We start from the raw sequence: 25,243 nt of genomic DNA, 5'->3' as shown, positions 1-25,243 counted from the left end.
CCCCAAAGAAAGAAGTCCGACGGTGTCAAATCACATGATCTTGGCGGCCAATTGACATCGCCGCGACGTGAGGTTATTCGGCTATCAAATTTTTCGCGCAAAAGAGCCATTGTTTCGTTAGCTGTGTGACAAGTGGCACCGTACTGTTGAAACCACATATCATCCACATCCATACCTTCCAATTCGGGCCATAAAAAGTTCGTCATCATCTCACGATAGCGAACACTATTCACAGTAACTGCCTGACCGGCTTCATTTTGGAAAAAATACGGCCCAATGATGCCGCCGGCCTATAAACCACACCAAACAGTCACTCTTTGTGCGTGCATTGGTTTTTCGGCAATCACTCTTGGATTATCATTCGCCGAAATGCGGCAATTCTGCTTATTGATGAATCCACTGAGGTGAAAATATGCCTCATCACTGAAGATGATTTTCTTCACGACGTTCGCGATATGCATTTTGATTTGAGCGCGCGTCTTCGTAACAAGCCTGAATAACTTTAACGCATTGCTCGATTGTGTATCTTTCGATGGTTCAAATTGAGTTAGTCTGAAACTGAAAAATGTTAAATGAAATGCAGGAAAAAACTTGACGTTTAGGTGTTGTTTACGTTAAACATCGGCCCTTAAAATTTAACTACCCTTTAAATGCGGAACCCCGTCAGGGAAAAAAGCTATCAAAAATCAAAGAGAACTTTAAGCCACAAACTTACTCTTTATTATACAAAAATTAAAATTCAATGGGCTTAAAAACTGTGTACTCGAAATTTTTCTAAAAATGCTGATTAAAAAATTTTAATTTTTGATGAGAACTTGTCAAATTTTTTTAAATCTAGCGCAAATTTTAAACTTAGTCTGTGTGTTTAGAATAAACAACATTTTTATAAAACCAAAAATGAAATTAAAACAAGAAATAAATAAAACGTCACCCCTTGTCAGTATCTGCTAGTTCCATAATTTTGCAAATTAGTATATGTACATATACAGATATATTAACAAACAAGAAACATTATTTACACAGTTTTTTGCTACACTGTTTGTATTTATGGTATGAATATATGAATTTATTTCCACGTGCACATACATACTGAAATATTCAATAACACACGAATGCTTCCATCAGTGACAAAACACTGTACTCCTTCAACGCAGAGCTTTCGTAGTAATTTAACATTGTATATCATTTTTTCACCTCCGCCACTCTATGCTCCCATATATGAATGAGCCTCTCCCAGTGTGCTGCAATGGTGTGAGCAGCGAAAGGGTGGGCGCGGACATTAGTGGGTGCTAACCAGCAATTATCTTAGCTGAAATTCAGTCAGTTGTGTTTTAGAATTTATTACAGTTAAAACGATTCTTACGCGCGGAACTACTTATTTCAAGTAGAAAAATACATTTACTTATTTACATATACATACATACTTATATATCAAGAATTTCGCAAAAAACTTGAGTTTTCATATTTTCAAGTGAGTTTGATTAAAGAGAATAAGAGAGCGCGAGCTGGCTCGTATGCTAAATGTGATTTTTTTCTCGAAACTTGGCATAAAAAAACAAGATTATTTTTCATGAACTTGAAGAGAAAATTTATGACAGTGAAAAAATTGGCGCTTAACGATGAAAATTGAATTAAAATTAATTGAATTATTGAATTGAATAAAAACTAAATTTTTTGAATTTATGTGAATTGAGTTAAAGTTACATATTTTTAAAATAATAAATAACTCATTGTAGCTATACAGATTCAACGAGTTTAATCCTGACACCAAAACTTATACAAATTTGTTTAACTAAAATATTTATTTGAAAAATTAATTTTGAAAAATATGTACCAAGAAATTGTGTCGAAACCCAGTAAAAAAAAAAAACAATTTTTTGTTTTTATTTTTTTAGTGTACAGGACATAATTGAATGCAGATGACCTAGCATCATGGCTTTTATTGGCTATTTATTATTATGTTGACATATACAGCCATGTACAGATAAATAGGGCAAATGTGTTAAGTTAAGTTTTTAGTACGAACTTTGATTTGATCAAATACATTTGTTTGTTTACATTTATTACCATTATTAAGCTTACATTTATGCGAGGAATTTACCGTTTTTTTCGATGGAATTTTCGGCGTGATTTTTTAAGAGCTATAGGAAAGTTTTTCAAAAAAACACACGTAAAATTCAGATGTGTTTGAATGCATGACATTTTTATTTAAATCGATAGTACAGTCCATATAATAATGTTGACCGCGACTGCGCTTCAAATGGTCCATCCGCTTAGACCAATTTTGGCATACTCTTTCCAATGTTTCGGCCGGTATCTCACATATAAATGCTTTAATGTTGTATTCCAATTCGTTAATTAAAGCTGGCTTGACTGAATAGACATGAGCTTTAACATAGCCCCACAAAAAATAATCTAAAGGCGTTATATCGCACGATCTGGGTGGCCAATTGACAGGTCCCGAACGTGAAAGAAAATGTTCACCGAACTCGCCTCTCCACAAGTCCATTGTTACGCGTTCTGTGTGGCAGGTGGCACCGTTTTGCTGAAACCACATGTCATGCAAGCCAAGCTCTTGCATTTTGGGCAAAAAAAAGTTTGGGCACGGTAGCGCTCACCACTCACAGTTACGTTACGATTCGCAGCATCTTTGAAGAAGTACGGTCCAATGATACCTCCAGCCCATAAACCGCACCAAACTGTGACTGGACTGTGTTTCTGGATACATTGGTAGCTCTTGCAATTCTTCTGGCTGATCTTCACTCCAAAATCGACAATTTTGCTTATTTACGTACCCATTGATCCAAAGATGAGCTTCGTCGCTGAACACAATTTTTCGATAAAAAAAGTGGATGTTAAACTTTCTTAACAGAACACGCATTTTTATAATAAAATTCAATGATTTGCAAGCGTTGTTCGTTTGTAAGACGATTCATGGTTAAATTATAGACCAAACTGAAGTTGTTGTAATGCAGTGAAACAAAACACGAAACTTGCGCCAGCTGTTTAAACCAACTGTTTAAAAAGATAATAGCTAAAAAATCACCCGTTATTTTATTTATGCTTATTGTTGTTTTGAAGTGGACACAAAAATAGCAAATTTTAACTTGTGCAGCGAAGAGTAAAAGTTTAATATTGTTTCAGCGATTTTTAGTATAATTTTTTGTTTCTTAAATAAAATTTTAAAGTAATTACTAAGAATGGAACATGGAAAATATTGCACGCCGGAGAAAAGAGCTCTTATATACCGTATGAGTCAAAACGGAGGAAGCTATGAAGAAATAGCTGAAATGATGATGTGCTCTCGGAAAATGGTTTATAATGCTTTTAATTTAGTTAAGAAAGGTTCATCCTATCTAAGCAAAAAAATGGAAAGAAAACCAAAGCCGCAAAAAACTGATGCTAATGTGGATGGAGCCATAATAAGCAAGAGCAAAGCAGATGCTTTTAAGTCGGCACGGCAAATAATGCTTGAAATAAACCAAGAACCTGGTCTACAGGTGTCCAGAAAGCTTGTAGGAAGGCGACTTAACGAAGCCCAGCTGTTTGGCCGCATAAGCAGAAAAAACTCACTCCTCTCAAAAAGACATATCACAGACCGACTTGCCTTTGCAAAAGCCCACAAAAGCAAATCTATTCAGTTTTGGAAAAACGTACTTTGGACCGACGACACCAATATAAATAGAATGGAACCAGATGGGAAAACTATGGTACGTCGTCCAAAAAATTGAGCGCTAAATCCTAGGCTCACAAAAACGACGATTAATCACAACGGCGGAAGCATCGTGGTTTGGGGAACTTTTTCCTGGTGTGGTGCTGGGCCGATTGTTCGCGTGGTTGGTAAAATGGATAGATTTCACTATCTGGATATACTCCAGAAAAAAATGGAGCCATTTGTGTTTGAGTTTATGCCATTAAATTGGGCATTTATACACGACAATGATACAAAACATACTACAAAGACAGTGAAGCAATGGCTCAGAAGAGAAAAATATTAATATACTGGATTGGCCGACGCAGAGCCCTGATTTCAATCCAATAGAAAATTTGTGGAATGGCGTTAAGATCAATATCACTAACAAAAATTTTTTAAAATTTTGATGATTTGTGGGCCGCAGTTGAGGAGGCTTGGTACTCGATTCCAAAGGAAAAATACCACAAGCTTGTAGAAAGCATGAAGCGACGGCTTGAAGAAGTATTAAAAAACGGTGGATATACTACAAAATACTAATCTGGTAAAACAATATTATTACTTAACTATCTGATTTGTTTGCTATTTTTGCTTTTATTTGGCATTTTTATGAGGGAGGTTTTGTGAGTTATCAACGGTCTCGTAAATTAAATCAGAACTGAAATTCATTTTGACCATTTTTTTGTTTTAAAGTGGAAATAAATAAGTTTTTTTATTTTTTATGTTGCTTTTTTTCACAAAAAAAAATTTATTATTTAAAAACATATTCAACTCTTTGCCTTCAAAGTCTAAATGTGCTATTTATATGACCATGACTGTATGTAAAAAAAAACATTTAATTTAGCAATATTTTTTAATAAAACATAATTTTTGGACTTTTGTCAAGGGTAATTAAAAAAGTAGATTAATAATATCGATCGGTAAATATTTTATACCAAAATGAGGAAAAGTGCTATGAATATTTTTTTATTAAAAAGTCATTCTAATATGAAAACATATGTGTATGCATGCACAATAATTTCAAAAATCAGCAGTAAAAGTTCAAATAATTTAATCTCAAAAATAAACAAAATGTAGCTGCCTTTTAAACCTACTTTTTGTTCCTATAGTTTCATATTTGCTGTAACTATAGCATAGCATTTTTTACCTGTGATATTTATATGACAAAATTTTGCCTATAAATTTGATCAAAATCTAGAAAAAGAATATTTTTTCCACACATTACCATGGCTGATGTGGCTGATATTGTTTATCACATGGCAAAGTTTTAATTAATACTTATCTAAGCGAAATTTATCTCTCTTCTTCAAGCACCATAAAAATTATTTCACAACCTTGGCTGCCTACAAATACACAAATACATACATATAAAGCGGTAAGGTGCAGTTCAATATGCGCTGCATATTTTTCAGGATAATATTTTAACAAGTGTTTTGAATTAAAATAGAATCGAAATAATGTCCAAACCCTTTAATACCGAATTCAGAAAATGTGGGAGAGAAAACGTATGAAGACAAGAAAGTGCGACTCCCGGCCTGTTTTGCTTTCTACATGTAAACTCTCACTGCCTCTCACTGCGTGGGGAAAGCAATAACCAATTGGAACCGAATTGATACCTGAGTATTGGTAGCCGAGGGTGTTTGTGCTTGTTTTAGATCAGGAGCATAATAGAGAGAATAATAAGGTGGCGCCGATCATCGTACCGCTACTGTGCTCTCAGCCAATTCGACAGAATCGCTGTGTGTTTGACATCTCATATTTGCAATTATTTTGTATTTATTTCTTTTCTTCTTCTTGTATTCTTGCTCGCATTTTCACATTTCTCTCGCGCAATTGCGCCAGTGTGGCATTAAGCCTCTCTGACGGGCACAATCTTGTATTCTATCATTCTTGGATCATGGTTGCAACTTCCACTGCGAGCATTTAACATCAGTGCAGTGTTTCTTATTCAGAGCTGTTGAGTATTTTTCGAAAAAAGAAACAATTTTTTTTTCAAAAAATTTTAACAAAATAATTGTTTTTCTCTCAAAATTTTTAACAAAAAAACAAATTATTTTTTTCAAATAAATATTTGTGAAAAGTATATTTAATCCTTAACAACTTAAAAAAAATTATATAAAAAACTTAAAAAACATCTAATGATATTTCACTTTAAAGAAATCTCTACTAGAAAATTCAACATTGAAGAAATATCAACATAGTATTATTTTTATTTTTTCTTTAACTCACTTTTTAAGCCGGCAAATAAAAAAATTTTCAGAAATTTTTTTTTTCAAAAACTTTTAACAAAATAAATTGTTTTCTCTCAAAAATCTTTAACAAAAACAGAAATTCTTTTTTCCTAATAAATATTTGTAAAAAGTATTTTTTATCCTAAACATTTTAGAAAAAATTGTATAAAAATAAAAACAATTCTGATATTTCACTTTAAAGAAGTCTCTACTAGAAAATTCAACCTTGAAGAAATCAACCTTATTATACTCAAGCCGGTAAATAAAACTGTTTTCAGAAAATTTTTTTTGTTTTTTAAAAAGTCTTAACAGAGTAGATTTTTTCTCTCAAAAAGCTTTAACAAAAAACAAATTCATTTTTCCTCATAAATATTTGTAAAAAGTATATTTTGTCCTAAACAATTAATTGTAGGTATAAAAAACAAAAATCTGATGTTTCACTTCAAAGAAGTCTCTACTAGAAAATTCAACATCGTAAAAATCTCAGAATTATTAATTTTTTGAAGTGAAAACTTCTTTAGAATCGTTGGGAGTGATTTGAGAAAAAGTGAAACGGAAATAGCGACCCTCTTGGCTACGAAGCGTTATATTATATGTTGATATAAACGTAGCGACGAACTAAATAACTTTTATTTTTTCTTGTGATTCGAACCAAGGATTTTGGATCGGAAGCTCACATTGCTAGCCGCTCGGCTACCGCGCCATGCTGTCGGCGCTGGCCTAAAAGTTATTTAGCTACGAAGCGTTATATTATATGTTGATATAAACGTAGCGACGAACTAAATAACTTTTAGGCCAGCGCCGACAGCATGGCGCGGTAGCCGAGCGACTAGCAATGTGAGCTTCCGATCCAAAATCCTTGGTTCGAATCACAAGAAAAAAAATTTTTTTATACAGTTATTTTTTTTTTTTATGATATGTTTATGAGGAGCTTTTTTTCATGGCAGAAATACACTCGGTGTTTTGCCATTGCCTGCTGAGGGGTGAGCGCTATTAGAAAAATGTTTTTCTTAATTTTGGTGTTTTCACCGAGATTCGAACTGACGTTCTCTCTGTGAATTCTGAATAGTAGTCACGCACCAACCCATTCGGCTACGGCGTTTGTTTAATTTTACTGATGCAAAAATGAGGGAAAATATTTGAATAAAGTTTGCTTACTGTTTACACATTTTCCAAAGGTGACGGAGAACCAAAATCAATAAATAGCATCACGGAATTCATTCACGAAAATTTAATAAAGTATACACCAGAAGTATCGCGGATACGATAAAGTTCCAATGATTTTAAGAGGTGATTTCAACGTAAATTTTGCATTGGACACAGCGGTTCCTTCAATTGACTTTCTCAATACAACATTCAATTTAAAAATGTGTAACAATCGCACTGAATCGACAACACGATCAAAAACAACAATTGACGCGGTATTTCAAAGATATGTTGACAACATCGAAACCAAAGCATTTGTATCATATTTTAGCTATCATAAGCCACTCGTATCATTTGTTGAAATTGAAAACATTGAGGATGAATAATAATAAAATGAAGAAAATAAAATATGAACTTTATATCAATATTATAATGAACCTATAATTATCCCGCCCCTAATGCTGTTTTCGTCTCATTCTCTCTCAGTTTGTTTTACGGAAGGTTTCACTTCTATCGCGTCTAACCGTTAGACTGGTATTTTTTTTAATCTCTTTAACTCACTTCTTATTATACTCAAGCCGGCAATTAAAACAATTTTCAGAAAAATTTATAGCATTATCCAAAATACTTGACGCGGAATCACTCTACTGTACTTCTGCAATTTATAGATATTTACAGTGATTTTCTCAAAGACATGATTTTCTATTACACTTAGATAGTTACTGCATTTGATCTCAGATTTCTCATTCCACAGCTGCCTGTCACTGTATCAAACTGTATAAAAAAAATCATTTACAAATGCTCACACTTTGCAGAATAATTTTTTATTTAATAGTTAGGGCTACTTTTCTCTTTAGTAGCTGAGAAAAATAAACCAAAACTGGGCATACTGGAACAAAGCTTAAAAATTGTGTCTAACAGTATTATTATCATATCAAAATTAGTTTAAATAATGTGCTTTCTTTTCGTTAGTAAAGAACTTCACTACTCTCTTAACTACTACTTGCGTTATTATTTAGTAGTATTTGTTGTCTGAAGTGACTGTCTACTACATTTCAAAGAAAAATATTACCTCTCATGTTAATACCAGTTCTCAGTCTCTATGAAGTCTGCTACATTAATAAGCCCACCATACCAAAGCTACCACCAACAATTACTGCTGTATGTATGATACTTATAGTTACATGTGCTCTCCACACGCTCACTGCTTTTCTGATAACAGTTTGGTAGCTCGGTTTGTCGTCGTGAAACATCGAATACCTTTCTTATCTAAATCAAAAACGACGACACTGCCGTTGCGAGTGCTTACAGCATTTCAAAATTGCTTTGCGTGTTGATACCCAACAGCATGTGCAGACATTAAATATAGCAAAAGGTATCTGATCTATGTACATATACTCTCAGGCCTTATCATTATAAAAAAATGCAGGAAGTATGCCATCTATAATAAAATGGCCTACTTAGCTTTCGCATAAGGTAGGCTAGGTTAGATGGTAGGTAAAAGCTATCTAACAGTTTATTATTGTATACATACGAAAAATCAGCTTTAATGTGATTAAAATTTACAACATAAAAAAGATAACAAGGTCCCGAAAATGGTGTTTAGGGTTGGAGTGAAAGTCTCAACCCTTTGCACATTCTTGTGATAAATCAGCATAGAAAACTGTGTTTCAGGTTAATTACGTTTGTATGTATTCTCAAGCTTGTTTCCCAGTTACAGTGCACATTTTTCATTTTAAGTTATATCTGGCGTTTAAATTAAGTTTTGAGCCATGAGAAAACATAGACTGCCTACAGTCTCCTCGCTAATTATCGTGGTGGAAATTCCTTTGAAGGAGATTGTTGAATACTTATGACTCATATTAGACAGAAAGCATTCGTGAAATAACCCCTCGTATTACTCATTGGCTTTACACTAGGGGTCTTCGGCCTATTTTGCTATACCTGTATGAAATACTTGTGTGGTGGCTATCAACTCAAAAGGCAATTTATATAAAACTGCTGCAAAGAACTGCGTTTTTATGCATCGCCGGCGCTTTAAGGACTACTCCAAATAAAGCTCTCGAGCTGCTAATCAACTTGCATATTCTAAATCTTGTAGGAAATAACGTGGCCGCCGCTTCAGCGTTTAGACTTAATAGCATGGCACTATGCAAAACCCGGTGGCTTAGCCACACTTCTACCCTACGTACTATGAGTAGCTATAATCAAGAAATCGACTACTCTTTCCCATAACCCACATTTGACAGGCCCTTCAAGACCAACATCCCGTCAAGGAGAGAGTGGCGAACTCCAAGACTATGTAAGAAAGGGGAAATGAATTTTTACCATACACGAATGGATCTTCTTCTTCTTAATTGACGCGATAACCGCTTACGCGATTTTGGCCGAGTTTAACAAAGTCGTTTCTTTTTCGTGCTAACCGGCGCCAGTTGGACACACCAAGTGAAGTCAAGTTCTTCTTAACCTGATCATTCCAACGCAGAGGAGGCCTTCCTCTTCCTCTGCTACCACCAGCTGGTACCGCATCGAATACTTTCAAAGCCGGAGCGTTTGTAACCATTCGGGCGACATGACCCAGCCAACGTAGCCGCTGGATCTTTATTCGCTGCGCTATGTCTATGTCGTCGTAAACCTCATACAGCCCATCGTTCCATCTAAGTTAGAAAATAAAGTATGCTATGCAGTTTTTTCAAAAGTATTAGAACTAGATTATATGTCCGACTTCCGGACTACTGTAGCGTCTATCATGCAGAAATCTTAGCCAAATCAACGGAGGCAGTTATACTCTAGCTCTAAATGATATTAGCATCGTCTTCAAGATCAGTCTTATATGGGTTTCGAGACATAGAGATATTGAAAGAAATTTGCAAGGCCGATGAGAGAGGTAGAAAGGGTACTAATCTTCCACTGCTTGAAAACAAAGGAATTCCTATGGCAACTTGCAAATTAAGGATACAAAATAATATTCTTCAGAAGGCCAATAGGTCATTCTGTGTCATACTTGTGTTACAACCAGACGGAGAAAGTCAATCAGGAGAAGGTCAGAATAAATGCTCAACCTCTGAAGAGCGAACTTCTCGAAGGTCGTGGCTTGTGTTATCGGCCATTGGCTGTTACGTACGCACTCTTCAAGGCTAGGAGTATTTTCTCATGAATACTGCAGAAGTTTTAGAGACGGGATAATGGATGAAACAGCAGAACACTTCCTCTGTAATTGTCGATCCTTAGCTAGGATAGTAGAACATTAAAACACTCTTTTGGCTCTCTTACGGGTACTATCCAGTGTTGAGATAAAACGTTCCTACTCTTCATAAAAGCGTCTAAATGGTTCCAATGATGAATAGACACTGAGGTTTCTGTGTTACACAGTAGTACCACAACGGACCTTCATGGCCTATTCTAAACCAACTCCCGCAAAAACTTAACCTAACCTTGAGCCGTGAGTGTATTAAGAGCTAAGCTATGTAACCTTCGGTCACCAATTTTATATTATATTATAAAAAATATATTATTATATTATAGAACAATGCAAAAATCTTAACGTGCTTCGGCAAAAGTCCGCCTGATGATCGTCAACTTCAAATTTCAAAGCTTGGGCGATGTCTTTACTCGAAAGACTTCTCGTCATTTCATATCACATAAAAGCCAACATCTATTTAGAAAACACATTTGCTTCAATTTCTATAAAAATATACCATATTTTCTTTCGATAAAAACCTTCAAACCTTTCAAACTATAATAGATTTTAAATTATCTGGACCCAAAATGATATGAAGTCATATAAGAATTAGTTGTATTATCACATTCTTGATGTTTTAAATGATTACCATTCTTATGTGGAAAGCTCGCCGGATTAATGTCTGATGTCACCTATTTTAAGCGCAAACTAATTACATACCGATTAGATATCTCAGTTATTACAGAGCGCGCTAACAATAAAAGCAAACAGATATGATTAAGTCCATTCTACTCACCCTCCTAAGCGTACTGCTTTAAACAATCGTTAAGTGGTATTAGACTTGTCATGTATTTTCGGTATCTTCAAAATGTAGACTAAAATTTTTTAGCTCATTTTCTTTACCATTCTAGTACACACGGGTATAAATTTGTACACACATACACACATAAATATGTCGCCGAACATCTACGTACTAATTAAAATCTCTAATAAAAAAAAAACAATTGGAATGAAATAATTGCTCAATTTCACAATCTTATATGATAAGGAAATCTGAGAGACAGAGAGAGAAATTTAATTAATTTTTTTGCTTATTGATTATTGCGTATTAAAAATAAAAACAAATGAGCTTTATTGTTTTCTGCCAGTAACTCTGCAGTAAAAAGCAAACAAACTACTCAGCAAACATTTGAGCTTATGAACTGGTAATTGATGGACTAGTCCGAGAGTGGCTAGAACCGGACCAGTTGAAAAATTATCAGTTAGAGGTGTATGCAGAACAAATATGCTTCTATTACTACGAATAAGAATTCTTCAGACAATAATCGTGATTTTTCGCTACAGCTGGCCAATAACAGGACTGAATATGTATGCTAACCTGTTCCATCTTATTGAAATTGCGTACATAGAAGTGCAAGGTATTCTCTCTCAGCGCAGTTCTGGACAGAAAACAGAAAACTTCCTTTAACAATTGTTTAATTATAGTCACACATAATAACGGCCGTTTAGGTCGAAATGGACTTCGTTTTACTTTGATTTTGTGCCGCCTTGCCATTCGAGGAATTCCAAAGGAGTGAGCAAGTTACGAGAGTGAGTTGTAATTCGACCTTAGGTAAGTAGGTTAGATGGCAAGAGTATTCCAGGTACACTTCAAGTAGCACTGAAGTGGACCACTACCTGTGAAAAGATTTAGGGAAGAGAAAACCATCCACAGTCACCCAGTGCTGTTGATGTAGTGGAGGAGAGAAAAGGCATCTAGGCTGGAGAATTTCTTCAAGTCATCCCCAAAGGCCCAAAGGGTACGCTAAGGAATCTCACGCGCCAACCCGCCAGAGCCAGACATTTGCAGAGAAAGTGTTCAACAGTCTCTTTCTCTATTCCCACGATGAGACAGACCTCCATCTGTGTTGCGATTTTTTTAAAAAGAAATTGTGTAGTTTTCCTTTAACAACGGTCAAGGGAACACCGTTGTCTGAGAAGGGGACAGCTGAAAGCGGTTCTGTCGACCCCTTCCTGGTAAGCTCATCGGTATTTTCATTTTCTTCTATATTCCTGTGCACAGGAAGCCAGATAAGCGAAATGTTTTGACCATACAAGAAAACAAATGGCTGAAAGAGCGAAGTCTTGCTTTAGCTTGAACTGGACATTTATTTCAAACCCTCCGATTGACAGCCTCTGCAAATGGGATTGAAAGGAGGGTTAAGTCTGGCTGCATGATCCCCTACCTTCTGGTAGCCTGTAAGGGTTGTAGTAATACGTGAAATATTTGGGTGAGAGCATCCTAACAGGTAATTCGTAATCTGGATGTTGTTCGTGGGCCATGTTTTTCTTGTTATAGTGCATTTAACTGATTGCTTCCACTTTCTTTCAGCTAAAGCATAGTAATGTGAACCAACGGATGTTTTTATTGTGCAGAATGGGGTACCAACTACCACCGCCTCTGTTATGTCGAGTATCGAACTTTTTCTTCCTAGCTTCTCTGCTATTTAATTCCCCTCTATATTCCTGTGACCTGGAACCCATATCAGAATAATTTGAAGCCAATAACCAAGCAATTTTAATTCCTCCCTATACTGTAAACCTATGAAATGGATGAAATGGAATTCGAATCTAAGGCTTTGACAGCTTGTCTGTCTGAAAAGATAGCTACTCTTGCACCAATTTCTTTGTACTCTTTTAGTGATTTACATGTTTCTCTGATTGCTAATAGTTCTGCCCGGAGCTCGCTGGCATATTCAGCAAGTTGAATTGATTTGGCTAAGTTCCATAAGTTGCGCAGTGTAATCAGAAAAATAATTATATCAGCTCCTATATATTATTTGGTTTTTGCTTTGTTTTTCGGGCTTCGCTGTTAATTTATGCCATCACTAGTAATGATAAGAGTACAGGGCTACTGTACTTATTTGCTTTTTGGGTAAATACCATCCAGGGAAAAGCCAAACTTGTATGGAAGCATTCCAGTTCAGTACTATATAGTATTTAATTGAAGAAGTCATACTTGTTTGTGGTAGGTAGGTAGATGAAAAGGTTGAAGCGCCAATCTGGCACTCCTTTTTTTCGGCGGTGAGGTTGGGTTAAAAATGCCTTCGCACCATATAGTAACCGCCGCTATTACGTGTGTGGTGATTCCACTAAAAATATCCCTTCTCTTCTCTTGGATTTCAGGGTCACCTGTTTTGAGAAATCAATGCTCAATGCTCTTCAACGTAAGTTTCCATTTCCCGCTTCCTTTTTCGGATAATATCCTCCACAAAATTTGTGACGGAACTCCATTTTTCTTCGCCTATCATCATTTTCTCAATTATTTCTTCAGGTGTAAATGCACCAAAAGCTCGTTGCAGAGCTGTTCTTTCTATGTATGTTCCACCTCTCGTTTTTAAAAAAAGGTGGGCTCCGCATCATCATACTCGTAACTCCATATATGTATGTGGACAAAAACTATGTGAGGTAATAGTTAACCTCTACCCACTTTTTAGATTGGGTATTAGTCTCGCTGTCCATCTACCGTACCGTTCAGAGTTCCATCTTGCCTGCCAAAGTGTGAGCATTTGAACTCTAATATCGGAGAAGCGTGGTACTGGGATTCCTGTGTTTTTTGCCTCCCATCTCCGTTTGCGCTCTTGTGCTAGAATATCTATAGGAATGGTTCCGCTGATAGCAAACACCGCTACTTCAGATACTGTTCGGTATGAAGAAGCCACTCTGAGAGATCAGGTGCATTGCACAGATTGCAGAGTTTTCCGCCGGCATTGCACTCTTAGCGAATCTGCCCATATTTCGCATCCGTATAAGAGAATCGAGTTCGTCGTGTCCATTGAAAGTTTTCGCTTGTTCTGCGTTGGACCTCCAAGGTTTGCCATGAGCTTACTTAACATGCCGCTTACTTTGGCAGCTCTTGTGGCAGCATGATTTATGCACTCCTAGATATTTACCACTCTTTTTCTCGATAAAGTGGCATCAAATACTTGAATATCTACTTCTAATTCGATTCGTCTGTTGGTTAGAAAGATTAGTCTGGCACTCTTCAAGTATCACTGAAGCGCCGTTACCATTATGATACCTTCAACTGGCAGATTTCTACAGCCAGCCAGAGCTGTTGAAATCATGGAGAAGATTGATGGGATTTCTAAGTTTTCCAACATTTTTAAGGCTTTCGCAACATTGAATCCATTTTTAACGCAAAATTGAATACAAACTTTCTTTTGCAAATTCAAATCCAGTTTAAAAACTGCAAAAATTCGAAAACACGCGCGTACTCAAGACCGCATAACTTTTAACCACAGATGTGGCAGCCTAACAAAAGAACAGAACTCAAATCAGTTGACTTAGAGCGTCACCTGACGATTGTTTCAGATATTTTCCTGAGGAACCCCAGAGGTTGCTATAAAAGGCTAATTGCGCCCGCCATCTCTGCTGTACTTTCAAAAAGTTTGACAATAAATTTCAAAGGGAAAACTATTGGGTGATATTTTTTTAATATAACCCTGGATAATCCATCAATGTCAGTTTTTACAGAAGGTTTAAGTTTAGAAATATCTTTCACCAAACCACAATCGGGTGGGGATATGCCATAATTAAGCTAAAATTTAAACTAAAGAATTTCGCAAAAAGACGTGTGACAACACCAGGACAACGAACAAATTTATCTTAAAAGAAAACTGCAGAAGGTATGCAAGAACCACATTTCTTCGACTTAATAAACTGTCAAAAAATCGTTGGATTAGATGTTATTTTCGATTCGACATTAAAACTGTAATTTGTTTTAAAGGAATACCTATAAACAGTTAAGTTTATTCTAATATTTTTGTTAATAAGCCAAGAAGAACTGGACTCCCGCTGTTTTAAACATTTTGAAATATTTACTTCTTAGAATATTCAACTTTTTCAACTCGTGATTATACCAAGGTAGCTTATATGCACTTTTTTAATGACTGACATATTATTTACACAAAACTGTTGAAAATATAAAAAGTACATCAGAGCTGGATAATCCAACATATTGAACTGAAGCTTTTTCACTAATGGGATATTTTAACTGGTATTTTGCTGTTGTATGACCGGACAATTGACATTTCGTAAGGCATCGGAGTGTTAGCGTGGAAAAAAGATAGAACACGAACTAATTGAGCTGAAAAGTAAAGTGGTAGTAGCTCGTTTCCCATTTCACAATTAATATTTTTCCCTGCAGGGTACTTATAAAATGCAGTTATGAACAGTTATCATGCTACTTTGCCGTATATTATCAAGAGATTTAATTTTATTGCCATTATAGTATATTTTTGTATACTTTCTTTGATGTACATAAACTGGCTTGTGAAACTTTTGTGGCAGGTGTCCTGTTTAAAGGGAAATTACCATAGACGAGGAGCTTTAGTTCAAGATATATATATATATATGTATATATAATTGGCGCATACACCCTTTTTGGGTGTGTAGCCGAGCTCCTCCTATTTGTGGTGCGCGTCTTGATGTTGTTTCACAAATGGAGGAACCTACAGTTGCAAGCCGACTCCGAACGGCAAATATTTTTATGATGAGCTTTTTCATGGCAGAAATACACTCGGAGGTTTGCCATTGCCTGCCGAAGGGCGACCGCTATTAGAAAAATGTTTTTCTTAATTTGCTGTTTCACCGAGATTGAAGATGGCAGTTGGTTAGTTGCACACATAAAAAACCTATATATATAATATACAATACTTATGTACACTTGCGCTCACATATCTAACTTACTTCATACATTTGCAATATTCGCAATAGGTTGGTGGGTTAAAGTGGTGATTCTTCGAAAGTCCAACTAGCGCTTCCGCATCTTTTTGTTGCCACATCCTCGTTAATAAATTGGTTAACGGTTATTTACAGCATTATATCCAGTCTGTGCGTTTTAAGAACTTTAGGCGATTGACGTCTAAGCCCGGCAGTTGTTCGAGACTCTCGAACAGTGATTTGCTTAGGGTTGAATCATCTCCTTTCACAGGGCAGGACATTCACAGAGGTAAAGGAAAATCGTCCCGGTATGCAGATCAAAGTAACATTATGGTTTTCATTCAAGGTGGTAAGGCTGTTTTTACTTTGTTCCAAAAGTGCATGAGCTATAAGAGACTCTGATTAAAAAGTTGAAAATTTTTACGATAATTTTTTTAAATTTGTTAGATTTATGCGAATTTTGTGCAAAGCTTGGAACTATAATTTATACAATTTTTATTATATATATTTTTATAAAAATATTATGAAAATAATTCAGCATGAAAAATATTCCAAATATTGCAACCACTTCAGCTTTTTATGCCAGTGAGTGAGTCCAAGTGTGCTTAAGTATGTGTTATTACATACGCATACATGTACAGTTGTATGCGAGAGTGTGCAAATACCTAAGTAATTTTCATTGCATGATTCACGTTACCCGTGAAAAATGCATATAGACACACTGTAAACTACATTATGAACACCCATGATTTTACATGTACAAATGTCCATGAGTATACGTGCAAGCTAATGAGTTTTATCGATTGCTGTCCATTCCGCGAAGTTACACTTAAAATTGGTCGCATGATGGAATAGTGGTAAGTTTTCATACAACTTTTCACATGCATGACTGTACACAGCTGTGTTGTGCTTCAGTTTGGTGTCAATTAAGTATCATTTGTTACCAACCGCCCATGCATGAAGGGTGTGTCAATAGCAGCTTAACAATTTTGATTTGTTTTTAAAAACAAATGCACCCTTAATTTGTTTGTGAGCTGTTTCTGTAAAAATTTCATTTCACGATTCAAATTTTTATTATGCTAATGCGATCAAATCAGCCACTAAAAAATTATTAAAAATAACTATCGAATTTCTGAGGTGTTCCTCGCAATTTCAAAAGCACTTACTTCAATTTTCGATCGCAATAATTGCGACATTCGACAAGTCAGCAGTGAATAAATTTGAGACCACATAATCTCTATTGAATATTCCTATGCCAGTGAAACAACAAACTGGTGAATGTATCGAAGATATCGCAAATGCAGCTTAAGGCCCTCGCCTCATTTGAAATGGTTTTTTTGGGTGTTTCTTTAAAAGCGTGTAAAACGGAGACGAAAAAAGTTTTTTTAATTTTTATTTTTAGTGTTTTATTTTTTAATTCATTCGTAAAAAACAAAAAAAAACTTTTTTGCCGTACGAGGCTCGTTCGAAAATTTGTCAGCCTTCAAAAAAGGGTCTTCCAAAAAAGGGCAAAAAGGTTCTTGTTTAGTATGAATGTCCTTATAGTGTGAACTACGACCTCTGAAAAAAATTGACGAAATTGCGAACAATTAAAAACCATTTTTTTACCCTTTTTGACTCTTTTTTTGACTTTAAAAGTCCGAAAAAAATACTAACAATTTTTCCCTTGAAAATGATCGTAGTTCACACGTTATAATGTTTTTTAGGGTGTCTGTATTAAGCTATTTGGTTTTATGTTACCTACAGAGAACTGCACCGGTCGAGTGTAAAACATTCATACGCTTCGCTTGAACAAAAAAACAGGCCTTTGCGTTCAAACGATCGAACTTGTTCAAATAAGTTATTGTCATTGTTTATTTCAGCTCAATCAAATCATGTGCTGCGTTTTAGCTCTCCGATGTTATCATCAATCGTCTTCATAGCAGCCGTTTCGGGTACTTGCTCGTTCGGCTGTACATTAATTTTTTTGAGCAAGAATAAAAGGGCTATAGAGCCAAATGAGCCGGTTTGAACACGTATGATCCCGCATGAGTTTTTGCATGTAACGATAGCAAAGTAAAAGCAAAATTTTAAAGCAAAAACACTATATTTTCATATTTGTTTTTTTTTTTTAAACTTATAATAAAACACGAAAGAAAATAATGTAAATAGGAAACATTGCTGAAACCAACTAATCCTTTCAAATACGAAACGCAATTTACAGCGTACATTGTACGCCAACGCTCGTTTGCTCGAACATGTGCTATTTACAATAATGACAATTACTTCTTTGAACAAGTTTGATCGTTTGAACGCAAAGGCCGATGTTAATTTCATTCTATGCTGCTTTTTGTTCAATGATTAGATTTGAGCCGAAGATATTAGATCATACGTGTTGACTGAGCTGAACTACGCGTTCGCCTGCATGAGCTGACTGCACTTGACCAAATATTTTGGTTCAATTGACTGAATGTGAGCAAGAAATTTAGCGTATGAACAACTCAAGAAAACAGTGAGCCATGCAGGTCTCTGGTTACCTAATATCACGATCTCTAAAAAAAAAAATATTTGACAAAATGGCGGACGTTCAAAGATGAAAAACCATGTTTTAACCCTTTTCGACTCTTTGTTTTTACTTTAAAGGTCCGAAAAAATACTAAAAAATTGTTTTTACACTGTCGTTACCAATTCCACGTCACTTAAATTTTATTTCATCAAAATCTGTTCAGCAGAACCGGCTATATCTGTATCCATTGTCCATGTGAAGACCATATTTTGCAGGCTGAAAACTTTTTGAATGAACCTCGTATGGTTAAAACAAAAAAAAAATTTGTTTTTTTACTAATGAATAAGAAAATAGAGTACTGGAGACAAAAATGAAAAATATTTTTTCGTTTCTGTTTCACACGCTTTCAAAGAAACACCCAAAAAACATAATTTCAAATGAGGCGAGGGCCTTAAAATAAGCCAATTCAGTCGATTCCACGCCTTTCATAGGCCTTTCACTAACCTTTCACTCACCTTTCATTGACCATCTCATAGTTCTCATTGTGGCCAAGCTGAATTTAGCTCAACATTGAAGACTCTGCAACATTTGCGGTGGCAAAAGTTATTCGTTTCCGCTCTTCAAAAAATCTGAAAACATCTGTTATATACCTATTGAAACATCCTATAGTGTTTTAAGGGTCACGCTATTTTATTGATTTTCAAGTACTTTTAATTTTTAATGTTAACCAGCCACAATGGCTTGCCTGTGGTGTACTTCATCATAAATTATTCAGACCAAAAGGGTATTTGTTTGTAAATTAGTTTTTTCTGAGAAAATTTTTGTAAAGCAACTCGACTACGTCCTTCACGTGCAGCTCGCGAAAAAAATTATAGCACCTTAGCATTTTGATCAGTTTTGACTACTTTTTTTAATGTTTATTTCTTCTTTTTACTGTATAGCTCATTATCTAACAAAAACCGTGAAAATCAAAATGTTCAACTCTATGCAAAAATTTGAAAAAATTCCATCCAAATGTCAAACTTTTTAATCAGAATTTAAAAAAAAAATGTGTGGTAAACAATTTTATAAGCCATTAAATTTTCATTGCTAGATAATCCCTTTGAGAAACAAGAACATTTTTAGATTCAGTGATACGGCCACAGATATACTTATAATTGTACATATAATATAAGCTCACGAAGAGCGCACGGTGCATATGTAGTTCGACCACCCACCCACCCGTACATATCGCACCCTAAATACAAAAGGGTCACAACTCAAAATTTTCCACACTCGAGCTTGACTTGTTTACAGTAGCACAGAAAACAAACCATGTGACATATCACGCTGAAATTTGCCATATAAGCTTATAACAGTCCTACCAAAAAACAAAAAATTTATTTTTGCCATATGTCATCCGCGGACCGTTTTATTGATAACGTCTCGTTCATATTTGAGTAGAAGTACATTTTGAGTTGTGACCCTTTTGTATTTAGGGTGCGATATATTGCGAGGCCTCCACTCGTAAATTCTTACGCGCTTACATTGGAGATTCTTTTGCAAAACAAACAGATTTGGACAAAATTAATTAAGTTCTATAAGACAAAAATTGTTAATTGGACCTTACAGCCTTTTTGCCTGAACAAAAAAAATTAAGTACGAATTTCTCACATTTGCCGAGACACTTTTCTCTCTTTTTTGGCCATTGATGCTTTCCATTTCAATTCAACCGGGCTATTCGGGACATGTTCTTCGATTTCGATGTAACTCAAATAAGTTGCGCCCTGGTGAAAATAATGAGACACCTATTTTTTTGTTCGCCCGAAAAAAAAATTTTCACGATTTATCGGCAACAAACAGGTTTTTTACTCAAAAATTCATTACTCAAAAATAACCGATTTTAGCTACTGGACATTCAGCGCAATTGAAGCTTGAGGTGTGCTCTTGATTTGGAAAAAGTTAGAAAAAAAAATTCACTTTTTGAAATATTGAATTTCGAAAAAATTTCGCACTTCTTGTTTTTTTTGCAAAATAAACAATTTTCAACTTTTATTTGTGCTATTGTTTGTACATGAAAGCGCTCGTGCAAGTAATGGCGATCATTATGAACCCAGAATCATTAAAATCGGTTCATTTTTGACTAAGTTATGAGCAATTAAAAAAATCGATTTTGAGCCGAAAAACAAAATTGTCGATAAATCTTGAAAAAATTTTTTTCGGGCGAACAAAAAAATAGGTGTCTCATTATTTTCACCAGAGAGCAACATATTTGAGTTACATCGAAATCGAAGAACATGTCCCGTATAGCCCGGTTGAATTGAAATGAAAAGCATCCATTATAATTACTATGCGATGTTTAAAAAATTTTATGACTTTTCTGCTTTATGACTTTCGCCAAACTTCAAAGCCTCAGAAAAGAAAAAAAATGTACCTTCATAATTTGTCTTTTTTCATAATTCTTCAGCACTTTTTATGTGCAACTAAGTTTTAGTAACAGATACTTACTTTCATTAGTTTACTCGAGCACTGTTCCTATTAGGCTGATCGAGGCAATTGCTGATTTACAACCCTTTGTGCACGTCGCAGGAACCCTCTTTTGTCAAAGTTAAATTTATTTCACAATTGCGCACACATTTTTTTTCTAAACATTGCATTTACGAAGTTTCCTGCTGCATTCTGACTAAATTGCAAGTTTTACAACACTCAATTTTATGACCTCTTGCTGCTATCTAATCAAGTGGTAACTGATAATCGCTGTACTGATAATCATTGACCATTTGGAGACCACTCGCAACCGTGGCAATAAACTGCTGAATAATACCATAGATAGTAATAACAATAAAAAATATAACTACGAGTAGTTTAGGCTATTTTATTTTCCCCACCCTGGCCCAGGGATAGAGAGAGGCAGAAAGAGCGAGGGGTCTAGGGATATGGCGCGAGAGAGGATAATGCGTGGTGTGCACCTGTGCATAGTTTCGGTTATCGACTACAGATACAGCTTATGCACACACACAGGTACTTACATATACATTTACATTCAATTACGATAAGCCTATAGAGACTAAATGTTGTTTGCTTTGTTTCAAGTTCAAAAAAAAAAAAAACAAAAATTGCGGATAAGCAAAAGAAAATAATTCTTGCTTAAACGAAATATGCCAAACAAGAGTTTTGTTAGTATTTAACAATAACACGTACGGTTCGAACAGACGAAAAATAACATACGCGTCAGCACGCAAGTGATTAGTGATAAAAAATATATATATTTATATGTATGTCATGTGTGTATAATATTATTTGGTTTTTAATTTGTGGTTTTCCAACCTTTATTTTGCAGTAAACCCAAAGTTGCAGAGTAAACTACAAAAATGTCACTACTGACGGGTAGTGCGAATACAATCAAATATGTGCTCTTCTTATTCAATTTCGTATTTCTGGTAAGTTCAAAAGAAAAAAAATTTAGGCAAATAGAAATTAACATATACCAAAAGTCTGAGACTTGTGCCTTGACAAAGGCGAATATACTACTGACTGAAATATTTTCGGCTCTTATCACAGGTCGAAAAGTTCATTGCATGTACAGCCCGCGAAAAAAATTAAGCACCATCATAAACTTTTGACTACTTTTCTTCTTTCTTTCGAATTTTCATTGTTTTTTTTTTTTATAAAAGTATAGCTTATTGTCTAACAAAACCCATATATGTAAATATAAATAAGAGACCTTTTAAAAAATTAAAAAAACTCGACCAAGTTCATCATCGTGCGCAAGAAACAAGAAAAAAAAACTAATTCCACTTACTCGAAATTCAATGAGCAATAAAACGGTTTACTGAATTTTTTTTTTAAGATTTTTATCAAAAAGTTTGAAATTTTAATGGCAATTTTTGAAATTTGTTATTTATTATTATCCCAGGTCGAAAAGTTCATTGCATGTACAGCCCGCGAAAAAAATAAAGCACCACCACCTTTTGACTACTTTCCTTCTTTTTTTTAATGTTTATTATATTTTTTATAAAAGTATAGGTCAGGTATAGGTCAAGTATAGGTCTAACAAAACCCATATATGTAAATATAAATTTGAGACCTTTCACAAAATTAATATAGAAAAAATCGACAAATTTCATCATCATATGCACGAAACAAACAAAAAAAAGCTAATGAGGAAATTCAATGAGGAATTTTTATTGCTTGTTTACTGACATTTTTTTTTTAAGTTTTCTGTCAAGAAGTTTGAAATTTTCATGGCATGTTTTGAAATTTGTTATTTATTATTATTTTTAATTTATTTTGTTTTTGATTTATAATTTGTTGTTTATTATTATTTTCAATTTATCGAGGTAACGCTGTTCTTAGGAATTAAGAGCTTAAAATTCATCTACAAAATTATACACAGAGATTATGTCGAAAAATCGTTCAGGCATATGTGTACTAAAAAAAAAAATGTGGCAACCCTATTTCTAATTATTTTTTAAAACAACCTTATTTTAATAAACTTCATTTCACAATTCTACACTGCTCCTTTTACAAAAAGAATGTGTTATGTAATTAATGTAATCTTTTCTATTTTTTTTTTTTTTTAATTTTTATATAGAAAATTTTTTTATTGCACAAATGATTTCCGAAATGATACTTAATTTAAAAATTGCTAGCTATTTCTATGTTATTATAAATTGGTTTCAAAGTTATTTCTAACTTTCCTTCACTTTATATTCATACTATTCCACTCTCGTGTACGTCTTTTTTCAATATCTACTTCTTTTAATTAAAAAATATGGGGAATCCTTTTAAGCACATTTCTTTATACTTTACATAACTTCAAAAAAAAATGCATACTAAAAACTAAACTAAACTAAAAAAATACTATGGCAACGCTATATGTATTAAATTATTGCCCAACAACATTTTTTGTCTTTTATCTGTCTTATTTTCCTAAATTTTTTATCTATGCAATCTATGCAATTGCTGTTCTTATGTTAGCATATATGTGGCAACTCTGTTATGAAATATTTTCCAATTCTGTTTTAATTCGTATTAAATAGCTCTTTGGGTCCAAAATGGTCTCCACGTGGCTTCGGCCAGCCAGTGCAACCTAACCTATACCTGTTTTTAATATTACGAAAATGTTTTCGGAAATATTTTTTTTTAATTCAAAAAACTGCGAAATGTCTCCATCTAACAATAAAATGCTTTCTAATCTATACTCGTATTTCTTTCAATTTACATTCGTGCTATTCGTATCTTCTTTTAATGTGAATAATTTCTTCTTTTTCATTAAAATATTCCGTTTCGAAACAAGTCACTAAGTCATGGAAAAATAGCAACCCAGAAATTAGCATTTACTTTTAATATTAATTTTTTGTATTTTTTTTTTTTTGCTTTTAATCTGCATTAATTTTTCTTTCCTATTATCACATTTTCTTGTACTTTTTGTCTAAATAACTGCTACAAAATACATTAAAAATATGTGGCAACCCTATTATGTTTAAAGCTAAAAATAGTTTCTTTGTTTAAATTTTCTGCGTGTGTAAAGAAAGTATATTTATTTATGTTATATATATTTATTTATTTGTCGTTCCAAGCTAGTCATCCAGCTTGTGAAACGATTATTTTCTTTCTTGTCTTACATACTAAGTACAAGCGTTTTTATAGTAATTTTTATCAATGCAAGCCAACAACAATTTTTCGGTGTTTACTTGTGTAATATGATTCTAGCATTCACGCGCCGCGCATAAAATAATTACGTTAGCTATGTTTGCGTTTACTTTCAAGTGTAATGAACCTTTTAAGAAATATGATACTCTATTTAAAACGGCACAGCACAGTGAATGCATAAGTGGACAATAAAATAAAAGCCAAAACAAAATGTTTATGAATATTAATGTTAAGGCATATCCGACTTATAATCATACTACACCTCCCTTCTTCGGAAGAATGCTCATACAACTTTTTTTTGTATGAACATTCTTTTACATTGAATTGTTAAAATAAAATATGTACATAAGAGTAATCTTAATTTTATGTATATATTGTATTAATTTTCTAAGTTTAGACCGGTCTTTAAAACTACTTATTGTTGATAAATCTTAATCCGCAATGACCGCCTTCTATAGGGTCATCGTGGTATCTTTTTAGAATGTCCATTACAGTTTTAGCATCATTGATTTGGGTCACCTCATTCAGTAGCGCTACTTTTACTTTATTTAATATCATATTGCCCTTATTTTTAAAGTCATTTATCGAGACAAATTCGAAAATTTTCTCGCTAGGTGCCACTTGTAAATTATTAATGCCATATTTGTCGGCCACTTCGTCGAGCCTAGAGAAGAATTGTCCTAAGTCAATTTTCCCATTAACAAATAAGTCATCAATTTTTATATATGCCATTATAGATTTTCCTCGTTTGATGTAACATCGCGTGGGTGTAATCTTTAATTTATTGTATTTCCTGACGTCAGTGTTATTAATTGGGACATATATTTTGGGCTTATCATATGTTTTAATGTGCTGCTGTGTAGTTGGACTGTTGTTATTTTTCGACATTGATCTAGTCACTATTTTGTATAAATTTTGATTCTTTTCATTTATTTCCTTTAAGTCATTGATTGTAATGCGAGACAAAGCGTCCGCGACGTGATTATCTTTTCCTTCAATTTTTTATTATGCATGGCATATAATTTTAATGCTAATATCAATAAGGTTATGACTGTGATTATAATTAAAGAAATTTTGATTAAATTTAAGCCAGTATTAACGACTACTTCGTTTACTACATTGGCATTGGGTTTATCCACTTTTGATAAAAAAATTTTTCCATTACTGAAAAA

At 34.2% G+C, this 25,243-nt stretch overlaps 1 protein-coding gene across 2 annotated transcripts in view; it reads left to right on the top strand.

Annotated features, from left to right (window-relative positions):
• Positions 1-1,342: 1,342 nt before the first annotated feature.
• Positions 1,343-25,243, top strand: part of LOC129247576 (CD63 antigen) — a 33,596-nt gene continuing 9,695 nt past the window's right edge. Inside the window, exons 1-2 of one of the 2 annotated variants that reach the window (XM_054886748.1) lie at positions 1,343-1,471; positions 21,757-21,856. In XM_054886748.1, the coding sequence (XP_054742723.1) occupies positions 21,788-21,856 (69 nt within the window). In that variant the 5' untranslated portion in view covers positions 1,343-1,471; positions 21,757-21,787. Of the gene's footprint in view, positions 1,472-21,614; positions 21,692-21,756; positions 21,857-25,243 lie in introns of those variants that run through there. The other variant, XM_054886749.1, reaches the window with a different exon arrangement.

Source organism: Anastrepha obliqua, chromosome 5 (genome assembly GCF_027943255.1).
Source record: "Anastrepha obliqua isolate idAnaObli1 chromosome 5, idAnaObli1_1.0, whole genome shotgun sequence".
NCBI classification, from domain to species: domain Eukaryota; kingdom Metazoa; phylum Arthropoda; class Insecta; order Diptera; family Tephritidae; genus Anastrepha; species Anastrepha obliqua.
This window is presented reverse-complemented; position numbering and strand designations above follow the sequence as displayed.